This window comes from Pseudonaja textilis, chromosome 2 (assembly GCF_049901715.1).
Source record: "Pseudonaja textilis isolate UNSWEBS1 chromosome 2, rPseTex1.2, whole genome shotgun sequence".
Classification (NCBI taxonomy): domain Eukaryota; kingdom Metazoa; phylum Chordata; class Lepidosauria; order Squamata; family Elapidae; genus Pseudonaja; species Pseudonaja textilis.
This window is the reverse complement of record NC_141991.1, coordinates 161,066,563-161,090,589: the sequence shown is the minus strand read 5'-3', so window position 1 is coordinate 161,090,589 and position 24,027 is coordinate 161,066,563. Positions and strand designations below refer to the sequence as shown.

At 40.8% G+C, this 24,027-nt stretch overlaps 1 protein-coding gene across 5 annotated transcripts; it reads right to left on the bottom strand.

Annotated features, from left to right (window-relative positions):
- Positions 1-711: 711 nt before the first annotated feature.
- Positions 712-23,680, bottom strand: ZNF384 (zinc finger protein 384). Of its 5 annotated transcripts, XM_026713183.2 has the most exons (12): positions 23,328-23,680; positions 22,205-22,301; positions 21,148-21,218; positions 20,827-21,067; positions 20,048-20,369; positions 12,216-12,440; positions 11,462-11,644; positions 10,608-10,686; positions 8,883-9,041; positions 8,436-8,690; positions 4,764-4,818; positions 712-988 (listed from the first exon to the last, which is right to left on the bottom strand). In XM_026713183.2, exons 3-12 carry the CDS (start codon positions 21,211-21,213, stop codon positions 975-977), a joined length of 1,599 nt encoding a protein of 532 aa, XP_026568968.1. In that variant the 5' UTR covers positions 21,214-21,218; positions 22,205-22,301; positions 23,328-23,680; the 3' UTR covers positions 712-974. The 5 variants fall into 5 exon arrangements, with proteins under 5 accessions (XP_026568968.1, XP_026568961.1, XP_026568966.1 ...); XM_026713176.2 differs by lacking the exon at positions 22,205-22,301; XM_026713181.2 differs by lacking the exons at positions 11,462-11,644; positions 22,205-22,301.
- Positions 23,681-24,027: the final 347 nt, after the last annotated feature.

Here is a 24,027-nt window from a genome sequence, read left to right as displayed (position 1 = left end):
TTTATTTTAACAAGCTATGGTTATAACAACTCCTGCCTTAGCCCAGGTATTTTCAGAATCATGTTTGCTATTGCAGCAAATGCTGTAGACATAAAGAGATTGTCCAAATTTTAACCAGTTGAGGAAAGGCAGTTTTGATCACATCAGATGTGAGAGCAAAATCAATTTCTCAGGAGTATTAGAAAAATGCAGCCACATTAGAAGAGTTTTTCTGTTTACAATTCAACTTCCTCATGGTTTTATAATTTTAATTAGGAAGTATTGGATATATCTTACCAACTTGTCAGACAGTCATTTCTAGAAGAACTGCCTAGTCTGTCCAAGTAGAATTAGTTCAATTTGTTTAGGGTTAGGGTTATACCAAGAGTACTGAAAGAGTAGCTGAAAATTCCAGTCCTCTGACAGGCTACATTTGCAGAGTTTATTAATACAAGCCATAAAGTGGTTTGGGTGATTGTGACCGAATATGTGACTCTTATCCATTGTGATTTGGAAACTATGATTTCTGCCTTAACAAATTACGATTAAAACAGTGGCTTGGTGCTGCAAGCCACGCACGATTTAGAAAGGGTTCATATAGGTTGTATTTTTTTTAAAGCTTGTGCAAATCACTATCAAAAATTGTGGGCTTTGCATCTTGTTTTGTTTGTGCAAACTGAATGGAGCAATTGCGTCCTTCAAAGTTTGAAAAACTGTAATATATAGATTAAATTTTAATTATTAAAAGTAAGAAGTATATTTATTTATTGCCCCAGCCTAACCCAAGAGAAAAAAAAATCATTTCTTTTAAAATAATTCCATTGTTATGGGGTATCACACATATCCATTTATCATTTTGGGAGATGCCACATCACAAAAATTTGAGAACCCGTCTTAGTACAATATTTCAACTGAGGCTTTGAGATCAAACATAGAAGGAAAAGGCAGTCACTGGGCAAATTTCTGTCTTCTAGCTTCATAACAAGAACCACCTATTAGCGCTCGTCACCTAGAAAGAGAGATTAAAAATTAAGAGAAACATACACACTTTTCCTTGATAGTCCCAGTGTCAGGATGAATACTGTATTTCTTTGGAAGTTTCTAAACAAGGATGTGGAACCTTGTATCAGCTGATAAAGCTAAAAGGAAACATATCTATGCTAATTGAAATGAAATTACTTTCTTCTACTGCAACTGTTGTCTGAATGCTGGGACGTTAATATGCACATAACAAAACTATACCTCCTTTGTGTCCTGCTACCCATCAGGCTTTCAGTAGAAGCTAATTTGGATTTTACTTTTCATAAGCTTCAATTTACTTATTATGTTTTCCTGAAACTGAAAAAAAGCTTCTGAAGTAAGTGCTAGATGGCTGAAATCTATGTCAATACAGTTTCAGTTTAATCCTCATGGCTCTGATCATAACTGTTAAGTCTGCAGAGGGTGAAGATCCATTAATAGTAATTTTGTAAACTGCCCTGAGTTACCTAAATGAAACTGACAGTGTAGAAATGTGGTGAATGAACAAATATTCTGATTAATTTATACCTATGGGAGCTACCTTCCTAATATACTTATGTTGGACTGCATTCTTATAAATCCCAGCTCACAGAATTTTAGATCTCGGAGATTCCAGGAGAAAGAAATGTAGTCAAAACCAGTTCCTGACTAAAATGTTAAATATACATTAGGAATTGATGGTGGATGTCCTGTCCTCTTCTCAGATGTTATTGCAGTGATAGAGAAGCACAGATTATCTTTAGCTGATCAGAAAGTAAGCAATGATTTCTTTCTTTTATCTCCATTAATTATTTTATGATCTATGTGAATAATACCTGCAACAATAAAAGAATTAAATGGGAAGCTGTTAGTCCTGCTGAACAAGAAGGGGGCAGGTGACCAGATTGGTCGAAAATACTTTAGCCTCCAAGTCAGAAAACTCAAAGGAGATCTCTCTTCACACTAATTACCATAGGGGGGAAAATTTCCACATAAGGGGGGCAGTTGTGCAATATTCTATTCTTGCTCCACTCTCTTGCATTTCTCCAAATTTTCAACAGGACAACTCCAACAGTATGCTTGTGCTGTTCCCCATCCCTTTTTTCTCTAGGCTCATATTTTTTATTGGAAAATATTTTCTAATGTACCTTTTTTGCCCTTTATAGGGCCTTGTCAATAGCACTTTCCCATGATCTAGAAATCTTATCTCAAACAAATCCCTGTAACAGTGACAGCCAACGATCCAGCATCTGCAGAATCCTTTTATCTGTTTCTGAAAGAAGGTAAGGAAGTGGCTACCCTGTATTTCGCTAAGCACAGGCAAAGATAATCCCTCTCACAATCTCCCCCCACCCCAGCTATTTCTAGATTGGCCAATACTTATTTAGGAATAGGGATAAAGCTGGGTGAATAAGGGGCAGGGAAGAAAAGACATCATTGAGATAGTGAGAAAGAAAGAAAATTGCATTTGTACCTAAGATGAGAAGCAAAATTTCAAATTCCAACATAGCAGTTGGACCAAAATAGTGAATTTTCTGCTCAACTTTGTAAAGTTGCCAGAGTAAGATTACCCAAGTTCTAGGCCAATTTTTGTGTGTGAAATGAGTAGAGACCAGGAAAGGGCTTAGCACAAGATACAAATTAGAATTTATACAGAGTATGAGTCTGAAGTAGAATCCTTTGGAGATCAAAGCTCAAGATGGCTACAATTGTGCAGTCAAAGCTCTGGTCTTTTTATATGTGCGTTGTGCAATGAGGAGCTGCCTCTTCTGTTATATCTACCCATCCATCCATCAGATCCAGCGGAAGTATGGTCTGGATCCTGCCTGAGAAGGAGTTCCATTGATCAGGACTCAGGCAATGCACCTTTCCTGCTATAACTCCACCCCCAGGAACATCATTCTCCATGAAGTGAAGTTATCCCCATCTCTTGGTAAAGCCTTCATCAATAAAGGAAAATATTTATAGCTTAGAGTTGAAATGAAGGGGTGCTCTCTGAGCTTGTTTTCTTACAGACATTTCATTACCCAAAATATCGGTGCTGATGATGTTACTTAATTTGGGTAATGAAACATTGTAAGAAAGCAACCAAGCATAGAGAGCACCAAGGACCCTTCAGAAAACTTTGAAAATGTTATACAATCTATCCCAGGAATGCCTGTGATGAGTCTGTGAAGTGGTTGAATGAGACTAAATGACAGTTGTCTTCCTGCAATATTTGGGTTCTTTATTCCTTTATGCTTTTTTCCCCTTATTTATGTCTGATTTGTAAAATATTGTGATATGGTTCGGTTATTTGTAAGATGCCTACAAGCACTTTTTATGAGATGGGAAGCTATAGAAATTTGTTAAATAAAGCAATATAAGAAAAGCGTTGGGCCTTCAATCATATGATTATAGCACCATTTCTACTTTTTTAAGACTTCCCCTAAACAGCCTGGAAAAACTTTTATTTCATAATAAATGATAGGCATATGCATTTAAATTTATTGTTGTAATTCACAGTTTAAAGTGTGGATTACTGCTTGATTCCAACCTGTAATCACTCTGGGGCAGCCAATCATATATTCTAGTTTCCTCTTTATTCTAATGGATGACTAAGGTCTCAACCACAGTGTTCACTGGATCCTCAAAAAAACTGAAAACCCACTGGATTCCTAAGCACCTAGAACCTTCTCAAATCGGTTTTCTCTATTCAACAATACTTGTTTCTCACATGCAAGTTCACTTCCTATACGTTTGAGCAGTCTAATTTACTATAACTGGGTCAAAAATATTTACCAGATCTATTGCAAATAATTCAAATCAACCTGTTACACTTTCAATTTATTTTGGTCCTAAGATTCACATGCATAGCCTACACTATTGAGTCTCTATTGACCAATTTGAGCTAAGCAACTTCATGCAAAATGAAGCAGCTTTCCCAGCTGAACCAGCTCTTGGATCAGGTGTTTGTCAACCTTAAGCAACTTTTATACGGTCTTCAACTCCCAGCATCCCACAGCTTGCCCTAGACCATGGGTGTCACAGCTTGCCATTTTGTGTTTTCCCCCTTTGCAGAGCTGGGGGGGGGGGGCGTGACCTGCACGTGATGCACCCAGCCCACAGGCTGCCAGTTTGACATCCCTGCCCTAGATAAAGCTTATCTGTTACTTTATAAGATTCCAATAAGACTTCTGAAAGATATTGTCAGTGGATTTGCTTTTGGAGATAGGTCAAGAATGTCAGTTGGTTCAAAATAATAATAGGTTGGTGAGGATCAGTGTTGACATAAATACATTGCTCTTGATCAGTATGCTTTTTAAACATCTAAATGACTTGAGATATACAGGAGAACTTTGTTTCATAAACTTGCTTGCCTGCTGCAATTCTCATAGAAAACCCCTCTGGTTTGCTTACCTTCCAAGGCTTAGTAAGCGGGAAACATTGTGCTACATTTTTTGTAATGCTTATCACAAGTTGAGATTTGCCAGACTCTTGGTCTTAAAAATAATCTACACAAAGATGTTTTTATCACCCCAAGCTTTAAAAAAATATGATTTGAACGGATTATTTCCATTGCTATTTTTGCTAGTTAATTTCATCTAAATTAGTACAGTTATTTCAACGGTTACATTGGTTGATTTAATCTATTTGGTGAACCATCCTTGATGTAGAAATACTAAAAGCCAACATATATAATTCTAAAGTATACAACATATGGGCTGAATTCTGGCTATCCAGAGCATTTCCAAGCTCTGGCCATCCAGGCCCCTAATCTTAATTATCATGAAATTCATACAAACCTGGGAGTTTCTCAGGAAATAGCAAAACACTCATAAATCCATGCTTCTCTAGTGGCTGAGCAAAAGACAAGTTCAAGAGGGGAAAAAAAAAACAAGAGGAGAGAATTAAGAGGCTTGATCTAGATGAGATCAGAGAACAGATCATCCATATACACAATAAAAAGTAGCATCAATCTGTTAAAAAATCACTACTTTAGCAGTAGTACAAAGGGAAAAGGGAAATGCATACAAAGACCTGGCCACGCAGTCTTCAGGAAAATATGTGGGCCTTAACAGCATATATTTTAATAATTTCCAGTAGGCTTCGAACCTAGAGGATCCACTTATAATCATCTTACTATCATTCTTAATCCTTAATGAACCACAAACACAAACACAGTTTCATTAACATTAAGAGGGCTTTTGGAATTTATTCTTTAAAAAAAGTAATGAAATTAAATACAAAAGTTCTAATGCAATATTAAGATTGGAAATTTAAAATACCCCCCTTCCTCTGGGAAATGCAATATGAAAGATTCTTAAGAACAGCTGAAAATTACCCACACTGAACTAATGTGGCAATTTGAAAAGGTAAGAGCAAACGAATTTGTCTCCTTAACATTCAGTAACCAGTCCTCTCCAGTGAAGACGGAAAAAATATTGAGGAAAACACAAATGTTGCCAAATGCTTCAACATTTGTCATTTCTCTATGGTTACCCTTAACACTGCATCTCTGGAAAAGTGCTTTATTTATCACCATAAGGAAAACTGTGGAATTCTCTCACCCAAGCTTCATTTTTCTATAATGTCCTCTCTCTGGAGTAACTTCAGAAGTCAGAATACTGATCCAAAAACTTCATGTAAGACAAGGGCAAAAGGTAAAGTCTCTTTACACAAAGGCAAACTACCTTTATACTATCCACCCGCTCAGCCTCTTTAAATGTGTATTCATATTTTAACTTCCATCATTGTTGCAGCAATTTCCCCCAGGCTTTTTCTTAAAAGTAGATGATGGTCATAGATCCCAATTCCAATGTCCCAAGGAGGACAATATTCTCAACCCCTCACAATCTGCACAGTGAAGGATAAACACGACAGGTGGAAAAAGCAGCATGCTCTCAGTTCCAACATGAACCTTAGAGCAGGCAAGAATTGAGGACACTCTCGTTCTGTTCTTGAGATGAAATGCCTGAGGGGGGCTAAGTATTAGCAGTGTTCTCACTGCAGATACATAAAGAGTTGTGCCTGCCCACAATCTTAGTTTTTCCACTGCCCTGTCAGGAAAAGAACTGTTCCTGTTGCACTCTATGTGGCCCTTAGAGCCATTAATCTAGTTACAAGGAAGCTTCTGGAAAAAAATATCTCTCATGAATGTGAGCATCTTCTGCAAAGCACACACAAGATAGAGAAATTAGCACATAACTAGTTACAGCCCTGAATCAAGGTCTGCTCACTCTCATCCTCCTCTCAGCATTGTGCTCAGAAAACAAGGGAGATAACTCTTGTAGCTCTTACAATGCTTGTAACAATCATGGACATGTTATGTGGTCCAGAAAATTAATACCCTGAGGGAAAGGAAGTGCAGGATTTTACCAGACGTGCATGTACACTTAAAAGTGTAGGGACACATGCACACAAAATTCATACTCATGCCCAACACAGAAACAGAACACACACACGCACACTCAAATTCACCATAATCCCTGCAGCCAAAGCACAATCTTGAAATGTTTATGCACCGTTTAGATTTCAGTAGGACTTTATGTGCCCTACCTGGGGGAAGGCAGGAGGGAGGAACATCCAACAGTCCTGGTCCATCCCAAATGTGTGGGATCATCAAGTCACTCACAAATTTGTCCTCACACAATGCTGCTTTTAGCAGACAGGAAAGCAGTGTAAATTGCACAGAAAGCAGTCTGCCCTAGACAAGTTCTGTCATGGCTGAGGGAAGAACAAGCAAACCTCATATTCTTGCCTTAGGTATCCCATCTACTGCCAACAATGAGAAGAATCTTCATTTGTTTAGAAAGGCACCTGAACTGATTTGTTTTTATGCACCAATATTAGCAAGTAAGTTCTTCCACTTTTTAATCTACAGCATTTGCAGGCTTAGTAGAGACAGTTTTTTTTCACTTAAAGCCCAATTGGCTTTTTGTGCCTCTGTGGCCGACGGAATAATCAGAATATTGAAATGAAGGAACAAGAAATTGCAAGTTTAAAGCAAAGGGGAAATACTTTGAAGATGAAAACATCAACCGAGTATGAAGGATAAAAATCAAGGACTGAAAATAAAAGTGTGCAAGGATAATGTGGTTTTATAAAACACGGATAGAAACAGTTACAGCAAGGACAGAGGCAGGCTGGATGGGATCAAAGTGTGAATAGATATATCTATCCAACTATCTGTATATAGATTTATATATATATATATATATTTATATTTATATATAAATTCAAGTGGGGAGAGGGCCAGAGTCTGTTGTTTGGGAAATTTCCCCTTCTAACTGGTCTCTCTGTGCAGTGCAGGATTGATTGTTTCCACCATTTCCTCTTCTCCATGTTCACCCCCTGGAAGATTCCTCTGATTCTTGCTCTCCAAGCATCACCACAACTACAGCCATCTTATATCCAGCCTGGCTTGGCAGTAAGGACAGTGAAGGAGGCATCTGGACCGCACACGTAGAGAGAAGTAGCCCAACAGTTCCCTGCCCCAGGGGCTTCCCGCAAAGACCTCCTTTGAGCCTTGGGTTCCAGACTGCACTTATTGCAGAAAGGGGGAAAGAGGGGAGTGAAAACAGAAAAACAACCCTCAGTCTCTCTCTTTTTTTTTTTTTTTTTTGGGGGCTGTCATTTTGGCACTCTTACCACTAGGCATTTCTTTTTTCTTTTTTGGTTTAGACTTGATGCCTGGAGGAGGCTTAACATTACGGTGGAGGTTAAACCCTATAAGTTTCTAAGTTGTAGTACCCACCTTTCCATCCCTAATTCTTCCTGATGTTGGCTGGGAAAAGATTAGGCACTCACTCCCCCATTCCATAGCCCCCTAAAGTAATGGATTATGCAGACTCAGCTGTCAGTCACCAGCAACCTCCCATTATCTTCAAGGTTTTGTAAGCCGAACAACATTTGATGCCTAGAACAGGAGCAGCCATTCTTCCTTCCTCCAGCTTACAGGAAAGAGGGGGGTGAGGGGAGGGAGTGACACAACGAATAAACGTTCTCCAGTCTACACCCCAAGGGAATCTTTGGAAGACCCCCAGTCACCCTCATTCACCTGCAATCAGTCATTCGCTGAAGCTCCTTTCATCCACTGGTACCCCCTCATTTCTCATCTCTGCTGGATACCTTAACAAGTGAGAGAGAAAGTGGGGTTCCCTTAATGAACAAGGCGGCCTGTTGTAAGGGAGGAGCCCTTGTCTTGCACAAAGAAAGTTCGGTCCCCCTGTTTACAGGGGGAAGGTTGTGCCTCTGGAGGCACTAATGGTAACGCCAAGGAGCAGCCACTAAATAGATAGTATCCCCATTTCCCTCCCCCTAAGGGAAGCCGTCACAAGCTGCTGCATGAGGAGAGGCCATCACAAAAGAACTGCCCATGGGCACAGATGATGCAGGAGAAGTTTTCCACTCCCCTCTTCAGCCATGGGTCTCTAAGAACTGGAAAGATGCTCCACTTGGATGGTGCTGGTGCTAACCGTGAGACAGATGTCTTTGTGATGCTCCGAAGTTTTATATGGGGTAAGGTCAAAAGAACACTGTGGGGGAGGATTGGACGGGTTCTCTCCGGATGGACCCCCTGCTGCTCCACTGCCCTGTGCTTGGAAGTGCTGCTGCTGCTGCTGCTGCTGTTGTTGTGATGCCTGTGCCTGGACTTGGGCTTGGACCACAGCCACCTGCTGCTGGGGGTCAGGGATGTTGTGTTTCCGCATGTGTTTCATCAAATATGTTTCCTGTAATGGAAAAGAGGCACCAAATAAATTCAGAACCATGGATACAAGGGAAGAGACCAAGTCTTCCATTCCACTAAGAGGATGGCGCACACCCACGGGACACAGCAGAAACCTGTTACCAGAGCTCTCCTCTGAGAGCAGTGGCCAAATGGTCCTCCTGTTGTCTCCCTCTTTCAATTAAGTTGTGCTTACCGAGGTATAGGCCCGATTGCACATGGAGCAGTTGTAAATCTTGGCATGCTTCACTGTGTGGGTGGCTAGGTGAACCTCCAACGAGGTGGCATCTGTGTATGCTCGGTGGCAATTGTGGCACTTGAAGGGTTTGTCTTTGTTGTGCTGCCTTCTGTGGGACTAGAATGGTAGGGAGTGAGAAAAAGGGCAAAGAGTTGAAACCTTGTACTGTCTTCCCTGTTTGGAGGTCTATGAATGTTACTCAAGGAGCCGTCTCCTCCGTATGGGGCAGGCCAGTCCCAATGGGTCGGCAGAGAGGAGGCATGCTGCGGATTACCTCAGTCAAGGAATGGCAGGGTCCAGAAGAAGAGCCTTCTCTGCTGCGGCCCTGGTCCTTTGGAACATCTTGCCCCCTGAGATGAGTTTAGCTCTCACCCTCCTGACCTTCCGCAAGAGCCTGAAGACCTGGCTCTGGCAGATGGGGGCAGTACCATGCGGGACGTGGTTGATCAACTAATAGCAGCTCCCACTTCCCTCCCCTTTACATTCTGTTCTTTGCCTCCCCATCTTTTAGTTTTAGTTATGATTTTAGTTTTTTGTTATGCTTTTACGTGTGTGTGTGTGTGTGTGTGTGTGTGTACATGTGTGAGATGGGCAGCAAACAAATTTAATAAATAAAATAAATAATAAGTAATGCCATTTCTTAAATAAAAATCAGGCATGTGTATGGGTACACAGGGATGGATGCTATCTATCTATCTTCTAAACGGGCAATTTACACAATATTTATGTAACCAGATCCCCTATTGTTTGTTTTGCCTTTATTCTGCCCAAATTTGTCCAAAATTTGCTGGTTACATCCAATTTACCTTCCCAAATAACTAAATTGTACATCATGCTATTTCAAATGCCATGTATATAAATTTCAACTTAATATAAAAACAAAGGCAAAGGCACAGCAGTGAGTTTATTGTTCCTAAGCAAATAAACAAGTAATCAAATAAATGTGTTAGTATTATTAAAATCTATTAAAGCTGAGCAGTGTAGCTGTGGTTGCCACTCATGCTTCCATTTGGCACAAATCTTGGAACCGAAGGTAGCAAGCAAGACCTAAAACAGCGTAAATTAAGATCTGTACCGGTTGTAGGAATGACATCCTTGGCTAATTTTTGAACTTTGCCTTAGCAAAGTTGGATTCTTTATCTGTGACATTTGATAAAGTAGTTAGTTTGAATCACCAGCCTCCTCTTACCCAATAAAAACAGATTCTCAGGATCACACTTTTCATTATTTTCCTTCAAAACTACTTAAGTTTGTCACAGTTTGCAAACAGGCTAGTGGTTAAATTATGTTAGATGTTCCCCAGTAAAACTGTTGATATAAGGCATAAGATCCCCAAAATGTAAAACCAAAATCAAATGACACATTGTAACAAACAAAGACATGAAACCTTTCCTCCCTCTGCACAAATGTCAATTTTCCCTTGCTTACTTTGTTCAAAGTTCTCCCCACTCCCTCCCAATTAAGATGTTCACCCTGTATAAAAAACCAGAATACTGGCAGAGAAAGGAGGGGACAACCACTGGGCGCATATGTTCTTTCGATTCACCCGCCTAGTGCCTCTGGCCTAATGCTATCCAGCCAATAAAAGGCTACTCCCACCCCTTAATGCTTTCCAATCCCAAGTTGCTGGATATTTGGATCAATTCCTTTAGAGACTAGCCTAGGGGAAGCTGCAAGCCTTACCTGCAAATTTGAAAGTTGCGTGAAAGCCTTTTCACAGCCAGGGTGAGCACATTTATAGGGTCGATCTCCAGTATGAATCCTATCACAAAAAGGATAGAGAGGAAAGATCAGCGGAAGAAAAGTCAGCGTAGAAACCCACTCCCAGATGCTCTGAGCTAGGCAAGCAAGAGATGCACCACCCTTCACCACCTTTATTTCCTCGTTTCTTTGATCAAGCCACATGCCACCTCCTTCCCAGTCCGGCTTAGCTAGCTAAGCTCAGAAGGACAGCCCACAAGAGCATGCAGAAACAAAGGAGAGGGACAAGCAGCTCACAGGCAAGAGGCAAACTCTCAGTTACTTCAGTCACCTGTGGCAGTGCCAGGGCAAAGGACTGGAGAACAGTATCTCAGTCCAAACTGAAGTTGCTTCGTTTAATTCTGCCCTCCACCATGCCAAAGAATAGGCTTGCAATGCCTGCCAAAATAACTAAGGAAATCATACATTTATCCTTTAAAGTGTCAAGGACCATTGCCATACATCCCACTTGTACAGTGCCACTTCTTTATTCCCTGTAGCTTCACGCCCCGCTAGTCCATGCCTGCCTCAGTCTCTCTCTCTCTCTCTCTCTCTGGGACCCCCTGGAAGTGAAAAAGGGGCCACGTCTTCCCCAGGCCAACATTCCCTGCCCTGGCATGGTCAGTGTCTCCTCTGTAGCCCCCACTCCTTCCTCTCTGGCAGGCCACATCTTTCCAATTGACAGGACTGGCTTCATCCCCCACCCTCTCCCTACATGCTTGGCGTGTGTGCTCCAAAATAGTGCATGCTGACGGCACGGGGGGCCAGGCTGGGCCCCCAGCCTCCTTGGCCCTTACCGTGTGTGCTGCTGTAGGTGGGAGAGCTGGCGGAACGCCTTCTGGCAGTAACGGCACGTGTAGGGTTTGACCCCCGAATGGATGCGGAGGTGCTGGGCCAGGTAGGACGTGTTGGCGAAGCTCTTGGAGCAGTGAGGGCACTTGTGTGGCTTGACAACCGCAGTGTGGAGCTTGGAGTGGATCCTGCCGAAGAGGAGGAGCAGGGGCAGCAGTTGGACATGACCGCCAGCAGGCTAGCAATGACAACATGAGGAATGGTACCATGCTGTCTCTCGCTACAGTGGAGGAAAACCAAGTGGGATACTTGCCCTGAACTCCACAAAAGGGAGTGCAAGACCAGGAGGCCAGAGAGAGGAGTTGGGAGTGGTGCCAGAGGATGTGTGTGAGAAATTCTGGGCTGGGGGAGCAAGGGGACGGAGCTGCTCAGCAAGTGTTTCTGTGATGTGAGGTGGGGAGGCCATCAGTCCTGCACCTACAGATTTCAGTCTCCCAGACATCATCATTAGGAACTCCTGTCTCTGACGGCCCAAGAGCTTCTCCATTTTCTCACAGGCTGTTCTTTGGCAAAGGACCAGGATAGCATACATTAAGAGGCCCCTCTGCTCTTTGCACAAAGTAAGCATGGACCAACTGGCAGGAAATGGCTGAGATGCTCTGAGCAGTCTCCCCATGGACACTTGCCTCATGCTACAATGTTGGCAGCATGCATCGTAGATGTTCCCCCCACCACCAACCCCGTCTCATCGGATCTTACCGTGTGTGCTGTTGTAGATGTGAGAGCTGGCGGAAGGCTTTCTGGCAGTAGCTGCAGGTGTAGGGCTTAGCCCCTGAGTGGATGCGTATATGTTGGGCCAGATAGGAGCTGTTTGCAAAACTCTTGGAGCAGTGAGGGCACTTGTGTGGCTTTGCCTCGGTGTGGGACTTGGAGTGGATCTGCATTTCTGACTTGGAGTAAAAGGTCAGGGAACACATCCGGCACCTGAGACCAGGTTGAGGGGGAAAGAGACAAAGTCACTCAAGGGTGGGTCAATATCTATGTCCCTAGGATCATCTACAGCTGACCACAAAGATCCTATCGCTTGAAAGAAGAGCTGCCCACATCCAGTCCTGATTAATTCTGTTAAGAGGTCAAGGAATAAAACTGATTTGGATTCAGCTCTTTCCGGAAGGCCTTCCTTAGGTTAGACTGCCTGGGAATATTAACAGTACTAACACATCTGGAGAATATCACGCAGGGACTAAATGATCTTCTTTTCAACTAAAGAAATGACAAGTATCAGGGAAGACATAACCAGTTAAAAGTATTTTTGTGCTAAATTCTTAATCCCTATGGAATCTGAAATTTAAAGATTCTTTCTCAATTCGATGTTGAGAAAGATGTTTTGAATTACAGTTTGTTAATCCCCAGCCAGCACTCTAACCTGAAGAAGTTGTGAGTGCTCCAACACTGGAGGCTTTTAAGAAGAGACAGGATAACCATTTGTCTGGAATAGTACAGGGACTCTCGCTTGTGCAGGGGGTTGGATTAGAGCAGGGGTCGCCAACCTTTTGGACCTCGGGGACCACCAAACTCATAATTTTAGATCCCAGGGACCACTAACCAGTTCTATGGGCGTGGCCTAATTTGTGGGTGTGGCTTGGTGGTCATGTGACTGGCTGGGCATAGCTTGTATGTAAATATTATAAATATTTATATAAATATTGAATTTTTTTATAAAAAAGAACAACTTTTACCCAAAATCAGGCAAAGCAGGCAGGTAGATTGAGTTGCTCACAGAATCATAGATTCATTCAGAGATCTATCTATCTGCCATTGGCTAGCTCTGTCTGTCACATAAAATTTGCTTGCAAGCAAACTAAATTAATTCACAACACACCATGCATGTAAATATTGAATTTTTTATAAAAAAGAGCAACTTTTACCCAAAATCAGGCAAAGCAGGCAGATTGAGTTGCTCACAGAATTATTCAGTGATCTATCTATCTGCCATCGGCTAGCTCAGTCTCTCAAATTTGATTGCCATGAGTCTGCACTGAATTTTCTTGCAAGCAAACCTTCAGTCCTAAGGGAGGTTCGGCTGTGCTGAGCCGAAGATCTAAAGACTAGCTAGAAAGCAAGAAATCCAACCATTTTCTGCTTCCTAGCTAATCTAAATCATCATCTAAGATGATGGTTGGAAAAAGGAAAAATAGCAATTTAGCAGGCAAGTTTACCGGGTAAGGAGTGAGCGGGCGGGGAGGGTTACCGTGGGCCATGTGGGCGACGCAGCCTTGTGCTTCTGTGCAGCCTGGATTAATTGCTTTAGGGGGGTGCTCTGGGGGTGAGATTTCTCTGCGGCCCACCAAAATTTTCTCACGGCCCACCGTTTGGCAACCGCTGGACTAGAAGACGTCCAAGGTCCCTTCCAACTCTCTTATTTTGTTTTTCTGACTGAATTCATATCATATTAATATTAAATTACTGGATGAAAAATGGATATTATTTTGATTCTAATTAGGTTTTTAAACCTTTCTATTATGTTCAATTCTTTTCAGTCATTATACAAGGTGTTTCTAAGACCAGATACCGAAAAAGAGCTCAAATGGTAACATGGTCAAAACTCATGAAGCCATGCACAGAATCACAGAATCATAAAGCTGGAAGGAGCTTCTTCTACCATTCTGGACAAACGGTTGTGCAATCTTTTCTTGAAAACATCCACACATACAACTCTGGGAGGCAAGCTGTTCCATTGGTTAATTGTTCTCACTGTCAGGAAATTTCTGTCTCTTTAACAAACTTCTACCCATTGCTTCTTGTCCTGCCCTCAGGTCCTAATAAATATATAATAAATAATGAAAATATGATCCTTATATTTTTAAGCAAAATACTATGAAAAATGTGCTACTCATGGATAAGCTATCCTTTACATTTTTTGTATGTTTTAATTTTCACAATTAGCTTATCCGATGGTGCCACATTTTCATGGTATTTTTAAAAATCTAAGGGATGCCTTATCTGTCAGTATATATTGATTTATTATGTTTATTTATATATGGATACTTTATTATGGATAATCATAGATAAGCTCGCGTGCAGATAAGTTGAACACAGTTTGGGGGGTTATTTTTGAACCAAAAATACATGGCTTATGTACAAATATATACAGTGATAGTAACAGAATATTATATAAATCAATACAATGCAACAATTTAAAACTTTCCGATAAGCCTCAGCTTCTGCAGCAGTGGAACTATCTTTCACAAATGCATTCTAAGCTTCTTTCTAGCATATATAAAATCAGAACAAACAGATTCCCAACAAAGCAAATATCCTCAACAAAGAGGTGTAATTTCACTGAATACCCTGATTTCTAAACTAAAGATTGGTATAGTAGAATGTCTCCACTAATCAGCTGTGCTCTTGTTAATCTCATCTTGCTATGGTGCTCTAGCATCTAAAATATTCTGATAAAAAAAACAATTAAAAGTCATAATTACACAACTTTAAAAGACCCAATTGCAAAGAAATTGATTCCTCTACTAAAAATGGTCAGAGTAATGATAAATACAATCCTTTGCCTTCCATAAACGGAAGGGCGGGGGGGGGGGGGAATCCTCTCACATGTCCAAGAAACAGGTGTCTGAAATCTAGGAGACACTCCAACCTTAGTACAGTTGAGATAAGTAGTTACCTGCTTAGAGCTTTAAAGATAGTAACTATCTTTAATTTAGTGGAAAACACAACTGGCAACCAGAACGGACATTTCAATCCAGGCAAATACACATTATCACGTATCCAGCGGGTGCTGTCTTTTGCTCTGCCTACATAAAACATGCTGTAGTAGTATAATCCTGATGTAATAAAGGTTTGGGTAATCACTGGCAAATCCGATCGGATTAAGAACAGACATATCTGGCATACTTTTGGCTATGAAAACATACCAGCTGTCATTTTCTCCCTTGGCAGGGAGCCAAGGAACCCTCCTTGACTGAGCAGCCATTCTTTTAGGAGTAAATTTTACTTTACATAGAGCTAAATATCAGCTTAGACTTGCTGAAGGTTCACCAGCATACTTGAAGGCACCTCGTTCCAAAGTTATGGATAGCCTCCAATAGCAGTTCTATATAAATTAATAAGTAGCAAAAATTAATATAATAGAACTCTAATACTATAGAACAGGGGTCGCCAACCTTTTGGACCTCAGGGACCACCAAACTCATAATTTTAAATCCCAGGGACCACTAACCGGTTCTGTGGATGTGGCCTAATTTGTGGGTATGGCTTGGTGGTCATGTGACTGGCTGGGCATGGCTTGTATGTAAATATTATAAATATTTATATAAATATTGAATTTTTTATAAAAAAAGAGCAACTTTTACCCAAAATCAGGCAAAGCAGGCAGGCAGATTTAGTTGCTCACAGAATCACAGATTCATTCAGAGATCTATCTATCTGCCATCAGCTACCTGAGTTTGTCTCATAAAACTTGCTTGCTGTGAGTCTGCACTAAATAATAGAACCTTCAGTCCTAAGGGAGGTTCGGCTGTGCTTAAAAGCAGAACCGAAGATCTAAAGACTAGCTAGAAAGCAAGAAATCCAACCATTTCCTGCTTCCTAGCTAATCTAAATCTCCTGGCACAGCAGAACAGATTATGGTCGGAAAAAGGAAAAATAGCAATTTAGCAGGCAAGTAAGGACTGAGTGTGCGGGGAGGGTTCCTGCGGGCCATGTGGATAGCGCAGCCTTGTGTTTCTGCGCAGCCTGGATTAATTGCTTTGGGGGGGTGCTCTGGGGGGGGAGACTTCTCTGCGGCCCACCAAAATTTTCTCACAGCCCATCGGTTGGCAACCGCTGCTATAGAACAAGAAGCCCAGCTCAAAGCCTATTAGAATACACATCCATAAAAGACAGGGCTAAAATTGAGGACTCTTTCTTTTCTTTTGTGATATCAGGAACTTTTAAAAGTAAAAATGGATGCCTAAACCTTGGAGATAAAAACATCAAATTCACCCTTTAAATACCCCAAACCTATCCCACAAATTACTTACACCAAACCTCACTGTGGCTTATTTGTCTACATAAAACAGACTTTAGGTCTTATTTTCAAGACATTTTGTCCACATGTTCTTTTCAACTACATAAGCTAAAAGGAATCTAATATAACAGGGACCACTGATTTCAAATGATTTTACGTCTAATATGAAAACAAGAGTCTAGGTTTAACCAGTTGAGTAGCTAAATCTAATTTATTAAAAAATAATGGTCTCAATAAAAAGAAATTGACACCAATAAAGAGAACCTAGACATGTAATATTTGGTTGGAACCAGAAATTGTCCCTTCATCTTCTACATCAAATACAAAATTTGTATAGAAAACAGCAATATACTAGAAAATATGAGAGGTGGTGAACAGGAGCTGCCAGCATTATAACTTAAGACACTTGAGAATTGTTTCCTATGTGGACTATTTCAAGAGTTTCAATGAATTCCCAGTCAATGACTTAACTTCAGTTGGGTTCATTAATTATTACTCCTAAAAAATCTATAGGAATTTTGTGATCATATTGAATGTTAGCTTTGCAGCTACAGTCTTGCACATCATACTGCAACTTAAACAAGTAAAGCCAAAACTGCTGAGCTTGTTGCCACTGGCTCCTTGTTGTTTACTCCATTCTCTTTGGATCTGATGCACCCTTCTGAATGGCATAGAAGTGTTGCGGCCAATGAAGGGAGTCAAAAGAACTACACATTTGACAACTATATTGGTTATTTAAATTGCCGGCATATAATATAAATGCTGAGGTTCTGATACTCATTGATATCAAACAGAAAATAAGATTTTTGCAATCAAAGTAGTTGCAAGGTGTAGTTAAAGAAAAATGTGAGGGGATCTTCAAGGTTGTTGTTGTTTTAATTGGCAAAGACTTTACCTAATATGAACATATTTTGAAAAAGAACTATTTTAGTCACAGACTAGAGAAAATGTATTCCTGTCCCTTACAGTTTCCAGTTTGGTTGGGCAAAAATACTATTATGGTATACATGAAAATTGACAAAACACTTACATACAGTTTTAAAAATACATAGCCTTATTGGGAGCCTAGTCATCCTATTCCCCTGTAGGGTTGTAACACTTCGTATTTGTCCTTTTTGGGGTACTGCATGACTACGTTTTCTCATAAATGCTTTTCTTTGACCAATAATCATTTTCTTGGATTTCTCTTTTGCAGATTATGAGTCTTTTATGACATTTCTAAATCTCCTCTTCCACATAGGCTATGGTACTTTCAAGGCATTTCTCTTCTTTTTATCCATAATTTGGGATACCATTTAATATTATATTCCTTAAATATTTTTTCAAATTACATTAACATATACATTTGAAATTTGAAAGAACAAAGCTGCAACAAGACCCAACCATATGAGTTAAAGAACATTCAAATTTCTTACCCTGCACCACTATAAAAAAAAAATCCAATGCCTATCCCTTTTAAAATAGACTTTAAGGAGCGCAAAATACATGAAGTACTATTTTCTGATGAACTAGTTTCATTTTTTAAATTTATATGATGTATATGTCACATTTTTAAAGCCTGGACTCATTTTTAAAAACTGGATATTCCAATTCTTCTCCTCATAAATCAAATATATAGCAAATGCTAACTTTTATTTTACTTTTAATGTGTTGTAAAACTGAACTATTGGTTTCAAGCACCATATATGTTAAAAGTGCAATAATTGCAAGCATCTCAGATAGTTAATACATCTGGGCTATACTGTTTATTTAATATACGTTTCAGTTGTATGTACAAGCAGTCCTTGACTTACGACCACAATTAGGACTGGAAGCTCCAGTACTAAGTGCGGTGTTAAGTGAATTTCGCTCTTATTTTATGACCTGTTTTGCCATGATTATGAAATGAATCCCTGCAGATGTGAAGTGAATCATGCGGTCATTAAACAACTCCAGCTTCCCCCTTGACTTTGTTTGTTGGAAGCTGGCTGGGAGGTTGCAAACTGTGACCATAAGAGGCTGCAACCATTTAGCTATGTAAAGTATTATTCCCCTTTTAGCCCAAATATTCCAATAGAACTTCATTCCTGCTATTTTCAGATTTGAGTTATACCCACAATTTCAGCTTTTCACGTTATTCAGAGTCAAACTGCTTCCCTGTTATTAAGCAAATATGACTAGCAGCTTTCAAACTAAGATAGATAGATCTTGGTTTAATATGTCTAGATCTTAACATCAGCCATGATTTGAAGGGTATTCCATATTTGCTTTCTAAATGACCCCAGAGAAGAAAATAATCCTAATATCCCTTATTCCCCAAAAATATAGACATTAAGCCAAATGATACTGTGAAAACTGTGGAAGATTCCTTGTAATTTCTTGATAGCCTCTCATCCAATTACTAGCCAAATCCATCCCTGCTTAGCTCTTTCAATATCAGCTGATATTTATTAGATGCTGCCATCTGACATGATACAAAATTCATATACACGGTATTTCCAGTATTCCACTAGATGGTGAAAAAATTATACACCAACTTATAAATGCGCAAATCAAGAAATGAATTTTCCATATGATCACCAACACAAATTCTTTATACAAAGTGCGTTTCTCATGAACAAGGATGGTACAATTACAAATGTTGCTTTAAAAGCAATTGTAATAGAATCAGGGCAAGGCAAATTAATATATTTAGAAACACCCAGTATCACAAGTGCAAGATTCCCATACTGACAAATACGCTTTCTCCAAAAACACATTAATTTCAAATAAAGCTTATTGTGCTACTTGCTAAAAATAGGGTATTTGGTTTGTGGGACTATAGTGTTTCTTCCCAAGCCCAATCTGTTCAGCAATATCCATAGTACAAAGCTCAGTCTTCAAATTTTATCTTGGAGATAGATTCTTCAGAAGAATATTATTGCATTCATACAAGCAATCCAACTATGCTATTACATTAAAATACTTTATCAATCCCAAACAAGGACAGCATGATCATCCATCCAGTCTACTACAGTTCTGTCAGGCAGAATTAGACATCATAATATGACCACAGCCCTTGATAATTTTCATTAGCTCCTCAAGAGTTTAATGTATTCACTAGCAATACCAGAACAAGACACTTTAGTTAGAAACGAGTGAATAAATCATGAAATAAGTCAACTGCTATTACAAGTTTACCACTGCCAGAAAGAATAAAACTGTAATTCACATCATGGAGACATGAGAGACGACTAAATTCACATAGGTAGTTCTGGCATGCAGTTGCATGTACCAACCATTATATTAATTTAGAGATCAACTTACAGAATCAACTACATTGTAAAAGCCAGCCAGGGAAAAGTTATTGTTCAGTATAACCTGCTGGGTTCTATTGCATACTTCCTGCTTACCTAAATCACAAGTAAACCAGAAGCGCAATGAACTAGAGTGCCACATCATGGAAGAAGACAGTTCCCCTGTAATTCAAATGAAATACTACTTGTTCATATGCACTCTTGTGAAATCTGCCCAGAGCGTTTTGAATTGGGTAGGCTATAAAAACTGTCAGATAAATCAAATCCAGGTTTTCTAATCCCCATAATCTCACCTGTATGTCTTGCCATCTTTGTGCTGGTCTTCTTCATCGTCATTGGGTAACACAAAAGGATCACTCATGTCCGGCAGGCCCGTTTCCTGCAGCCGCTTCTTTTTTCTTCCTCTGGGAGCTTTAGGGGTGATACTTCCAGTAGCGCTCACTGCTCCACCCTCTGCAAGGGCGCCCTTCTTAGAAAGGTCAGGTATCACTTGGAGAGCCTGGGAACCAGGAGGAAGAGCTGAGACAATCATGGGTGCAGAAATGGGAAAGGTTTGCACAGAAGAGGCTGTGGTCACCAGGGATCCAGAGGGAGAAGTTATTACCAGACCGGGTCCTGTAGGAGAGAAAACAGAAGGATTGTTTCAAACCCCACAAGTCCTAATCCCGCCGTCAGCATGTCAAAGAAAGGAAACCATACTAATATAATTATGTATAATTGCTACTGGGGTAGGCCTGCAGGGCTCAAATCTAAATGTTCATGCAGGAGCTTCATCCTAAAACCCTAGGCCTACCTCTCTGAATTGCTGCAAGAAAATACAAAGGAAAAAAAAAGGTATGACTGCAAGCTTTAATAAAACCACACACCCGGGCAAGTGTGATTCTACTTTCTAGACTAGATTAGCTATTATCTAGATGGAAACATATTTTATGATAAAGCAATATTTAGGTCATACTAAAACATTTAATTGGAATGCCCCATTTCCAATGTCTAAGAAAAGCTGAACTATATTCTTTTATCAAGAAGAATCTAAAATGTTGAGTTAGCAACTGGACCATCCAAATTACCTCACCTGTTGTCATGAGCCCAGTAGACTGCACTGGTACCACTGTGATGTTCTGTGTTACTGACGTCTGGCTGGTTGGGGTAAGGTGTTCTGGCTTGGTGTCAGAATCCATAGAAATGTTGGTGGGAAGGGCCACAGAAGTGGGGACAGTCAGTAAAGTAGGATAGTGAGGAGGAGCCAGACCACAGCTCTTTTCTGAGGGCAACAACTGCTCCTTCATTTTATTAATGAACATACTGTTGTCAATCTAAAGAGAAAATGGAAGTTTTAGAATAGTCACGGGCCAAACTTCATAAAAAGCAAATTACATTTCAAGATATTCCTTACCTGCCCCGAGACTGTGGGCACTGCTGGCCAGAAATACGGGGAGGAGTTGAAGTGAGATTCTTCCATTCTAGCTGGGAGACATAAAGATACAAGGCTGGTTGTCAAACTATGTAATGTCTATATGATATTGAGAACCATCTTGATTTCTCCACAATACCAATTCTGATTCTGAGACTTCGTTAGTTCATTGTAAACAAACTAGAATTTACTAGTATGTTCTGATGTTCCAAACATTAAAATAGCTCTCAAATTTTCCAAGCATCATTGAAAGGAAATCATGCTTCATATAGTTATAATTTTCATGAAAAGACACGTTAGGAATATATAAATACTCCAATTTCTCAGTCTCTCTCAAAAATGTTGGCAAGATGGCAAGCCAAACACAGCAGCAAGATTTTTGTAATCTCTAGAAATGACTGACCCCCATTTTAACACAAAGAATTGGCAAAGGACCCTGCATCTCAATGTAGTAAACTACTAATGATTATTAAATACGGGGAGTTTGCAAAAACTGATCTTGTTTAGTTCTCTGGCATACAATGAGGGACACAAATTATCTGCTGAAAACTGGGGTGAAATCTAACACAGATGCACAGGTGATTTTTTTTTCAATCCTTCAAAAAACATTTTACAAATTATGTAGGGGCTGGAATTGTCTTTCTAATTCTGTTGAGGAAGATTCCATACTGAATCAGCCACAAATAATCATATCCTAATTCTGGATACTCTCTGCTGAGCAAAGTATTAAAAACACTCTCTCCAGTTGTGGCAAAAGGATCCTGTCCTGGTTCAAATTCCTGCATTTCTGCACTTACCTGCCAATAGAATTCCATACATAGCTTCTAGAATTACGAGTGATGTAAAGTAGTCCCTATTCTTTAACTTTGAAAAAAATCTCAGAATGCTATATTTTTAATCTCAATAAGGTAAAAGAAATTCTCAATGCTACATGTTATTAAATAACTTAAATCTTGATAGTAGATAAGCAAAATCCATGGTTTGAAAAATCTTGATCATATAGCTTTTACAAAGTTTATATAGCATGACACAAACATACCAGGAACATGCACTTAAATTACTTATTCAAATTTCAGTAGCCTCCAACTTCTGATAGAGCTCACAATGGATTTAGTTTCTGTTGTGCTGAAGGATAACTAAGGAGCAATTAAAAAACAAATATTCTTGGTTTCATTGAAATGGCCAAAATTTAATAAACATGTTTCAGGGTGAACTTTGAAATATTCACCGCATGTATGTTATCTAACTTATATTAGCAGATCACAGCTACTTAGCAACTCATTCCCTACACTCTCAAGCATCCCAAAGGAAAACTGTGCTGTTCTTTAAAGGCAGTTTTCAGCCTAAAATGCTAAAGTTGCAGATGTAACATACCAAAAGCCTGCTATAATTATGCAAAAATGAACAATCCATGATTCCTACAATTACAGCACTAGACTATTTCTTTCCTGGAAATCTGCATTCCATCCCCATCTTTCTCCCAATCTCATCCTGTGGGCCTGCACCTGTTGTGAAAAACAACAACTATAGACTTCAAAGCAAGATCATTGAAGCATCCCAAGCACAGGCCTAGAAGTCTACCACGTTCCGAAAGCTGGTATAATTAAATGTGTGTGTGAGGTGGTGGGGTAGAATAGCCATAGCACTTAGCTTTATATACTGCTTTACGGGCACTTGCAGAGTCAGCATATTGCCCCCAACAATTTGGGTCCTCATTTTCCCCACTTCTAAAGAAACTCTAAAGCTAAAGAAACCATCTACAGAAAATACAAGCTGAGGAAATGAGATCTATCCTGAAATAAGTTATGTGAGAGATCAAGCCATGGGTTTACAAAGCCCAACCCCGCTCGGCTCCAAGGAAGCCCAGAAGCAATTTAGGGAGCCACCACTCCTCCTTTTTTCCTTTGGCAACAATATTCAGAGGGTTGCAGGCTTTGAACCCCAGGGATCTATATCTGCAAAGGAGGGCATCACGATGCACGCTACGAAGAACAACTTTCCTCTAGTCGGGACCAATTGCCCTCCCGCTTGAGAGGCGCCAGAAATCGAAGACACCGGCGAGGAACTAGAGAAAATCGGGGCACCCTAAGCCCCCCCCTTCCCCCCACCCCCAGGACCCCTCGCCCACATTCGCACCCCCAGCTCCCTTCGTTGGCACTGACCCCGCCCGCGGCCCCTCGCTCTCCGACCCGCCCGGGCTGAAGCGGGGAACAGTGGTCGCGATGACGCGGAGTCCAGCGGCGCACGGGCCACCAGTTGAGATGGGGCAGCCCCGGAACCTCCGCCTCCACCTCCGCCACCCGCCGCCGTTCCCCCGGAGAGCCAGGCGGACAGCAGGCAGCCCTTCTCTTCCGCTTCCGGATGATTTAACCCCGGAAGTCCTCCTTGTCGAGGAAAGCCACTCATATTCTCCCGCCCGCTGCCCATTCATCTGCCCCTCCCGACCCCCGGAGACAGCCCCCCAGCTCTGGCCCGAGTGGCGGCAACGGCAACCTCCTCCTCACCGGAAAAAGGAGCAAAAAATCACTTCCGAGTTGAGGAGGCGGTGTTTGAGTTAACACTTCCGGGGCATGGTCGCGGAAGTTTGAATCGCTTCACTGCTTGCCGGAAGCGACGTGGTTTCTAGACGTGTTTGAGGAAGAGCGGGCTTTTCCCTTTGCTGCGTTGAATGTCTAAATGTAAAATCGGATCGACGTAACGGAGGCGAGGTCCACCTGCCAAAGATCCGTTGGTAGGGCCTGATTCCTGCACCCTGCGGATCTTGCGGAAAGGGACTTCAGAGTGCCATGCAGCCTCGTCCAGGCCGCAGGGGAGAGAAGGCCGGCCTAGGCAGGGGAGAGAAAGGCTAAAAATCAACAAGCG